This window comes from Bactrocera neohumeralis, unplaced genomic scaffold (genome assembly GCF_024586455.1).
Source record: "Bactrocera neohumeralis isolate Rockhampton unplaced genomic scaffold, APGP_CSIRO_Bneo_wtdbg2-racon-allhic-juicebox.fasta_v2 ctg725, whole genome shotgun sequence".
NCBI classification, from domain to species: Eukaryota; Metazoa; Arthropoda; class Insecta; order Diptera; family Tephritidae; genus Bactrocera; species Bactrocera neohumeralis.
In genome coordinates, this window is record NW_026094059.1 from 48,397 (window position 1) to 57,895 (window position 9,499).

Below are 9,499 nucleotides of genomic sequence, written 5' to 3' on the forward strand. Positions count from 1 at the left end.
CGAAACTTTTTCTTACACTTTTTTCCGACTTAATTGAATTTAATTATTTAAATTATATAATTAAATATTATTTAAATAGTACTATCAAATTTACATTGTAAATATTTAAACGAACGTATTAACGTTACATTTATATATTTAAGAAATTAAATTTCAAAATATCGAAATGTATCGATAATTATATTACACTTCTTCTGTTTTTTAAAAATATTGTAACACCGGATTTTTATTATTTATTACACTATATCACTTTTTGCACTATTTATAGTCTATTAAAATTAATTACCGTTCGAGATCCGATCCCTCGTTGGGAAATCTATGTAAATACTGTATTTCCCTCGCTGCAGCCCACAATGCACTTTTTCCACATTGGTGTTTTCGGCATTTTCGCTGTAAATTAATATGGGATTTATATATAATTATGTACGCAAATTACTTTTATGGTACTTACGTTTATATTTGCTGATTATATTTATTATGATTTATACTCGTATATGTATTTAAACAATCCTCATTCACACTTGTTCTTCACTACTTCACTTTTTACTAATTCTTTTTTCTGCGAAGAAACGATGGCCGTTACGAATTCCTCCATTCTAATATTATTTTGGCGGGATTTCAATCCGGTCGTCTCTTTTCTTCCAATTGCGAAACGTCAAAACCTACCCAATCCAGTCAACTGTCAAAGTTCGGTAGGTGAGCGGCTCTCACATTTCCAGTGACAGGAGAGTCGGACATCCCATTATTCCTGCCTTTAACCTACTGGACAAGAGCGCAGATACTCGTCGACTGCAAAAAAAAGGACTAAAAACCAAAATTATAAAACTACAGTGAGAGTAATTGGCTAATTTAATTCACGCTCTATATCAGCACATTTACAGTACCAAGGCACTTTGACAATTACTCCTAGTACTTTGTTTTGAAATTGTTGGATGACTTTCTGATTGTTTTCGTTAGTACATACTCAGAGTTGTGCACCATAGCTCCATATCGGTCGGAGTATTTGCTTATAGATAAGTAACTTATTTTCGATGTATAACACTGATTTCTTACCGATTAACCAATTAAAACTTTTGAGTCGCATGTCCAGCTCCTTATGTTTGTTTTTTACGTGAACTTTCCACCGTAGCTTAGAGTCAAGCGTCATTCCTAAGTATTTAGCTGAGTGAAAGTACGGTATTCGTGCATCGTCTATGAAAATTTGTAAGTGGTGTATCTTGTTGCATGTGAAAACAATATGTACAGCTTCATTCAGGTTTATCTGCCATTTCTTTGCCCATTGTAGGACTTTATTTACAGCTTTTTGGAGATTAGTAGTGGACTCGTGTTCACTACTACCAACAGCAAGCGACGCGGTATCATCTGCAAATGTGGCTGTTGTATAATTGCAGGCTACTTGCAAGTCGTGCGTGAATAGAAAATAAAGAAGAGGGCCCAACACATTACCTTGTGAAACTCCTGCTTTTATTTCCCTAATGATCGAATATTTGTATCCTTATTTAACGCGAAAGTAGCGATTTTAAGATAATAATAATAGTGCTGTTTCGGTAAAATCAGTTTCAGTTTCGAGAGAAGTCGTTGGAATTATGATTTTTCTTTCTATGTTTTTATTGAGACGTTTTATGAGAATTTTCTCTAAAAGCTTCGATATTATCGGTAGAAGAACATACATACATCATATCCTGGTTTTCCGCGTTAATAATGTTGGTAATTTTAGGACCTCGGCAGTAATCAGGTCGTAACCAGGGTTTTTATTGTTTTTCAGATTTTTGATTTCCTCACTTAGCTCACTGCAACTTGAGATTTCTTGACTGGAAGCAGTAGTATAATCTACGTATGTTTCATATGGTGAGAATATTTTGGCTAAATAATCCGAAAATACTTCCGTTTTTTTTAATCGCCTCTGACTCAACTATCAGAACTTATTTTAATGGGACATACTTGAGTTGCTGGTGTTTGTAGTCTTATACAGCTTTTCCGAAGAGAGTAGTTGGAATTTCTTCCATTTTTTAGCGACCTATGATATTTATTTTGCGAAACTTTCATTTTTATCATATTTCATATTTAAGAGTTTTTAATTTTCTTAATTAAGATCTTTAGAAACTTTATTTAAAATATGTACATATGTATATTTATCAGCTGGGAAACGAGTTTGATGCCACTTACGTCGTAGCTTCATCTTTCATTTAATTATTTCTCGTACATGCGATGTACTTTCCCCAGCTATTCTAAAGGGTAAAATTTCAAATTCCAACTGTTCTGAACTTAATATAGAGTCATATTTACTTTCGTAACATTCCATGATCGTTCTAAAGTACTCCCAATCTGTACGTTTCTTATGCAAGGCCGCTGTTTTGTCTTTAAAGATGACGGTTTACTAGGTTAAATAGATTGGAGAATGATCCGAATTAAGGTCATAACACTGATTGATCGACAAATAGTTCCGTTATATTTTGGTCTCAAATTTTTGGTAATCTGATGGCCAATATGATGGTAAGTTTGTCGAGAATATATAACTTCCGGTTGACTGCAGAGCTTTATTGAGTTCTCTCCCCTTTTTAGTCGTAAGTCTTGAACCCGAGTGCGTGTTCTTTGCGTTGAAATCTCCACCCATTATGAATCTATACCTGTGTCTGTTCATTAAGTGTTGGTACTCATCAAATTGGATTTGATGCCTATAAATAGAGATAAGTAAAATTTAACTTTTAACTCCGTAATAAGATACTGATGTAGCTTGAAACTTATCAGTTGAAAGTTTTTCTTCCTCAAAATATTTAATCGTAATTCGTGCGCTACGGGCGCAATTGCTAGGTATGGTAAGATTCATAGTTTTTAATTTTAAAATAGGTTTGTGACGTAAAATGTATCTCCGATATCATAAATACCTCAACATTTTCCGAATTCAATACAATTTCGATTTCATAGGGTGTGAAATTTAATGATTCTGACATATTTGCTTAGTGAGTTATCCCGCATTTAGTAGTTTACAAAATCGTCGTTTTATGCGGAGTGGGCATGGTCATCATATTATTTATATTATATTATATTCATATTTACAGTAAATGAAATATGATTCAAAATTTAACCTTTTATAAGGAAGTGGGAAGACAGATGTCTCTTTCCATTGTGTTATCTTGTAAAGGTTTGTATGCTAATTGGAGCGTTTTGTGACCGTGGCAATTGTCTAATTCCGCCCATATGCAATACCAACCACTTTGGGCTTTGGGTGGCAAGAAACGCGTGCTCAAGATTTCATCAAGCCATCTCAATTTTTACTCAATTTATCGCTTACGCAGACGGACGGACGGACACTCACTCAGGGCTTAATTCGTTTTATCTTCGTGATCATTTGCATACAGTACCTTACAACAGTATTTGGAAATTACATTTTTTAGTAAAATGATTCCATTGCATAATTTTATTTTGGAAAATTCATCATTACATTAAATAAATAATTTTAAATCTGACATAAAACAAAAAATCAAAAATAATATTTAATTTTCGAAAGGAAGATAAAATGTAGCAGGAGATAAAAAAAATACCTATAGAAGTGTTTCAACCATCCACATATTTTGAAGTTGGGGCAGCGATCAGGACGGTCGGATAAACGTCGAAGTCGTGACTAAGCCGTTTTCGTCAGAAAAATTTAAAAAAAAATCAAGTACTCCAGAAATTAATCAAAGGCTCTCTCAGTATGTTGGCTGCACCAAAGCTAATATACCCTTCACAGGTGCATTTCTTTTAGTAACTAGTAACCAGTTTGTAAGAAAGCTATTTGCTATAGTAATCCGATCTGAACAATTTTTTCGGAGATTACATTGCTGCCTTCGGAAATAACCTGTGGCAACTTTTGTGAAGATACATTGTCAAATGTGAAAGTTTTCCATACAAGAACTTGATTCCGATCGTTCAGTTTGTATGGCAGTACGTAGTGGTCCGATATCGGCTGTTCTTCTTAAAGAGGAAATGACGTTTACTAAATTTCAAAACGATATTTTAAAAACTGAGAGTCTAGTTCGTATATATACAGACAGATGGATGGACAGACGGACAGACAGACAGACGGACATAACTAAATCGACTCAGCACAACATACTGATCATTTATATGTATGTATATACTTGTATATACTTTATAGGCTCTCCGACGCTTTCTTCTGGGTGTTACAAGCTTCGTAACGAACTTAATATACCCTGTTCAGGGTATAAAAAATAGGAAGAAGCGTTTAAAGTTCACAAAACTTACGTAAATAGTGGTATCGTATTTGCTCGGAAGTAATTCGTAGTGAGGAAACGAAACGAAATATTCGGTTAAGGGGAGAGCCTGCTTTAAAAGCTTCAAAAAATTGATTTTTTTGAAGCTTTTTCGGGAGGGAAGGAAATAAGTGATTTAAGCGAAATTTCTAGGGTTTATAGTTATATATATATTTAAACATCATTCACAAATTTTTTGGATATGAAATCTTTGATATTCTGCGTTTAGGAAGCAATTGCCCGATGCATCTCGCATGCGCATTTGTCGGACGGCGGGCAGGATGCAGGTCGCAATTTCTATCGGAAACAAAAAATTCAAAAATATTCATATTTTTTAATAATTTATCTTCTAGTTAAGTTAAAATAATTCCAAAAAAAAGTGTAAAATTTTATAAATATTTTTAAAATTAAAAAAAGTGATTTTTGACCAAAACAATTTTACTCTATGTTGTTTAAAAATATGTTCAAAATTTGACTTTTCTTAGTTTTTTTAGTTTAAATAGAAGGTAATTTAGTGCCAAAGATAATAAACTTTGCCCCAATTCCATACGACGTTTAGTTTTTTTCTATCACCCGCCAATTATGAAAAATCGTAAAAATGAAAAACCGAGAAATCGCGCGTCAAAGTTTTCGCTTTCTACCCAATCGCTCATACATATGTATATGTATCTGCTAGACGCTCGGTCACTATTTCCCTTCTAGCTTCGAAAATATTTCGAATTTTCATCTAAAACTTTGGGGACATACTCTTAGATTATTTTTAAAGAGATTTAAGCAAAAAAAATCGAATTTTTGAAGCTTCTAAATCAGGCTCCCCCCTTAAGCACGAGGCTGGATCTATGTGTGCAAATGCATTTTATTACAGATAAAATGGATCACCGGGAATATATATATATGTATGTATATACTGTATACTATATATTACTTCACAGCTAACTCGATTAGTTTTAGGTTTTACAAACAACACTTATAATCTGTAGCAACATGTTGCGATTCCAATACATACAGAAATGTATACATACAAAGTGAGTCTTACATATGTACGTATAAATAAGCATAAGAGACAGAAACAATTGTTGAGTGAAAACTCTCAATCATATATTAGTAACTGAAGTCTATTGGCCTCTTCCTAAATGAATACAAAGAGCTTGCATATATATGTATGTACGTACAAAAAAAGATATTTACATATGTTAGTATTCTCGTATTCCTATGTACACTTTATATATTTCGTATACGCAATTGTACCGTGAAAAAAATTTAAAAATAAACAAGAGAGTGAAGTAAATTTAGATTTTCTCATAAGAGGCAGTGGCAGGTAATGTAGCGAATTCCATTAATTTACAACATCTATAAGATATTTTCAATTTCTTAGCATTCTTCAGTATTCTTAAGAACTTTCTCAAATATACTAGTGATTACTCCTTGGAATTACGGTTTATGTTTAACTAACTAAAATGATTGACAACGTAAAAGCAATTAGATTACCTTTGGAAATATGTACTAAGCCCACAGACATATATAAAAGTGCGTATATGAAACAAAATTTCAGTTTGGAATCGGATGATTCAGTAGATATTCCATATCATGCCAGAGAAACTGCACTGCCATTCACATATGGCGACATATCAGAGGTATTAACACAAAGTCAACTGAAGCACGTTGAGAGTATTTTTGACGAAGCACAATTTGAAAATGATAAACAGCCGTTTTTAAAGGAGACAAACTCTTTATATAATTTAGGAGAGACAGCAATGATTCAAGATGTATATTTAAAAAGAAAATTGTCAACAAAGAAAAGCTTCAACAAAGCAATGACAATTCAATTAATAAAAACAAGCAGATAGGGAAACGTGGGCTTCTCTCAAAGAACAAACTAAACAATAATATAGTGCGAAGTGGAAAGTATACTCGTAAGTTATCCGAAAATGTCCATAATAGGATAATTTTGGAACAAAATGAAATTAATAATGAGTTATTAAATACATCACATAACGATTTAAATCTTAATAGAGGAAATTCAAAAGATCAACCTATCCCAGCAACTAAGGATCTGAAAAGGTGTCAAACACCTAGTTTCCCATGTGAGGAAATCGCAAGCTTTTCAAATCGTTCGACTAGCCCCTATCCAACGTTCAGCCCACAAATTTGTAGTACCAATGTAAAAAATAAAAAGAATACTACGAAATAGTAACGAAAAATATCACAGATACAAATACAGATTTTGCAAAATTTGCTAAAGATACATCATACTTCTGGTATAAACCACATATTACAAGAGAAGAAGCATTAATACTTCTGGGTAATGCTAAGCCAGGATCATTCATCTTACGTAATTCAACTACATATAAAAATTCGTTCGGTCTAGTGCTCCGTGTTTCACGGCCACCTGTAAACTTAGCTGTAGTAACTGATAAAAGTGAGTTCGTGCGTCATTATTTGTTGGAGCGAACTGATTGCGGCGTAAGATTGAAGGGTTACTTTAACGAACCAGTTTTCACTTCTCTCTCAGCTTTTGTTTATCAACACACTGTCGATAAACTGGCACTGCCATGTAAATTAGTTATTCCAAAAACGGATTTCTCTTTATCATCTGGACAGGCTGATTTAATTTTAGTTCAAGAACAATTGTTATCACAAGGAGCAGCTTGTAATGTTCATTACTTATTCAATTATAACACGGAATCACTCACTGGAGATGAAGCTATACGGAAAGCATCAAATGAAATGTTTTTCCAATTCAAGTATTTAAAACCCTATGAGGTTCATTTCAAAGTGTCTAAATATGGTATTACGTTAACGGATAATAAACGTTTATTCTTTTTTCGTCGCCACTACTCTGTCCAAAATATTTCTTATTTCGGTCTTGAGCCAGATAATAGGCTGTGGAAGATTTCGCATGGTGATTCCGAAGATATGTTTAGAACTATATTTGCTTTTGTAGCACGTCCGTTGGCTGGTGGAAAGGACAATCAATGTCATATTTTCTGCGATCTTTCTGTAAAACAGCCTGCGTCAGCAATAATTTCATTCGCCCAGAAGATATTACCATTGACTATACTTGGTAATAAAATAATATGAAAAATAAAAAAGATATTTTCATAGTATAAAAATTATTTATAATTTGAGTCTACAATTTATTTATTTTTTTATGACTCTACATTTATTTATATTTAACTTACTTACATTATACGTATATATAATATTCAATATTCATTCTATAAGTTTGTTCAGTTATACAATTAATGTATCTAATACATTTACAATCGCTCTATAGGACAGAAAGTCCTTTATTTTGGTTAGAAAAACAAACATAAATTGAAGCAAATCAAAACATAAAATAAACTATAATTTTTTGTGCAATTAACTTTATTAAATAGTTGAAGTCAAATAAAACAACTAAAATGCTTATAATCGATATATGTAATGTTTTTCTCTTTAATCCTATTCTTTCAATACTAGTTTTGTTATTCTTTGCGGCGTTTATACAAATTCGCATGTAAAATTTAATTGGATAATACTTTGGAATGAAAAATTATGTAATAATAAAATTAATTTTATAATTGGCCCAAGAAAGGAACGAAAACACATGAGACTTTAATAAATAAAATCTTGCGGTATTTGCGCTGAAAGCGCGTAATTCTAGTTTTATTCATCGCATCGAGTCATGCTATACCTTTTTGGAAAGCGCATTTCACACGCTAACACGTGTTTGATTGATTGTCGTTTCTTTTAAGTCGTTCGTGAGTTATAGCGTTGCAAACATGGAGCAAAATAAAGAGAAAATACGGCATATTTTACAGAACTACTACGATAAAGGCAAAAATGCATCTCAAGCCGCCAATAAAATTTGTGTAGTTTATGGACCCGATACAGTTTCCATTTCCACCGCACAACGATGGTTTCAACGTTTTCGTTCTGGTGTAGAGATGGTCGAAGATGCGCCACGCTCCGGAAGGCCTGTCGTCGAAAATTGCGATAAAATCGCTGAATTGGTCGAAAGAGACCGGCATAGTAGCAGCCGTAGTATCGGTCAAGAGCTGGGCATGAGTCATCAAAAATTCATTTCAATTTCAATAAATAAAAAAAATTCAATAAATATACCGCAGACTTTTTTGACAACCCATTATTAACGAATTATTTTCTTTTTTTGTATAGCGAGCTGACCTATGTACATTAAAACTTATTTGCTTAAATAACCTAACATTAGGATATTGAACCTAATAAATTATGTTTTATGTGCCTCCTTGTCTAGCCTGGAGAAAGCAGAACTAACGGCACGAGTGCCGATGATATCAATATCATCGGCATACGCCAGCAGCTGTACACTCTTATAAAAGATTGTACCTGCTCGTTTAAGTTCTGCAGCTCGAATAATTTTCTCCAGCAGCAGATTGAAAAAGTCGCACGATAGGGAGTCGACTTGTCTGAAACCTCGTTTGGTATCGAACGGCTCGGAGAGGTCCTTCCCGATCCTGACGGAGCTTTTCGTGTTGCTCAACGTCAGTTTACACAGCCGTATTAATTTTGCGAGAATACCAAATTCAGACATCGCGGCATAAAGGCAGCTCCTTTTCGAAAGCAGCTTTCGGTAATCCATGGGCCACCGCCGCTTTGTTGTTCTTCTGGCGGGCAATCACTGTTCGAACTTCATCATGGTGGGGCAATGGAACGTCTGCTCCATCGTCATCGATTGGGGAATCGGGTTCACCTTCTCCTGGTGTTGTGCGTTCACTGCCATTCAGCAGGCTGGAGAAGTGTTCCCTCCTTAATTTAAGTATGCTCTGGGAATCGGTGACTATGTCACCTTTGGGGGTTCTGCAAAAGTATGCTCCCGTTTTGAAACCTTCTTCGAGCATTACCCCTGTCAGCCAGCTTATCAAGCTCTTCGTACTCACGCATTTAGGCCTCTTTCTTTGTCTGTCTGCTAATGCGTCTCGCTTCCTTTTTCAACTCTCGGTATCTATCCCATCCCGCACATGTTGTAATCGATCGTAACGTTGCGAGGTAGGCAGTCTATTTTCTCCTCGCTGCGACACGGCACTCCTCGTCGTACCAGCTGTTCTTTTGCATTTTCATAAAACCAATGGTTTCGGTTTCAGCTGTACGTAAGGAGTTTGAAATGCCGTCCCGCAGTTCCCTGATACCGAGTTGTTGACGAGTGCTCTCAGAGAGCAGGAGTGCAAGCCGAGTAGCAAATCGTCTTGCTGTATGTTGCGATTGCAGCTTCTCGACGTCGAACCTTC

General features: G+C 34.5%; 1 protein-coding gene across 1 annotated transcript; it reads left to right on the forward strand.

The window, feature by feature from the left end:
* Positions 1-5,642: 5,642 nt before the first annotated feature.
* On the forward strand, positions 5,643-7,517 carry LOC126767506 (tensin-3-like). Its single transcript, XM_050484990.1, is given in 3 exon segments — positions 5,643-5,973; positions 6,027-6,435; positions 6,438-7,517. Coding segments are annotated over 3 exon segments (1,569 nt in total). The 5' UTR covers positions 5,643-5,710; the 3' UTR covers positions 7,335-7,517.
* The last annotated feature ends 1,982 nt before the right edge of the window (positions 7,518-9,499 follow it).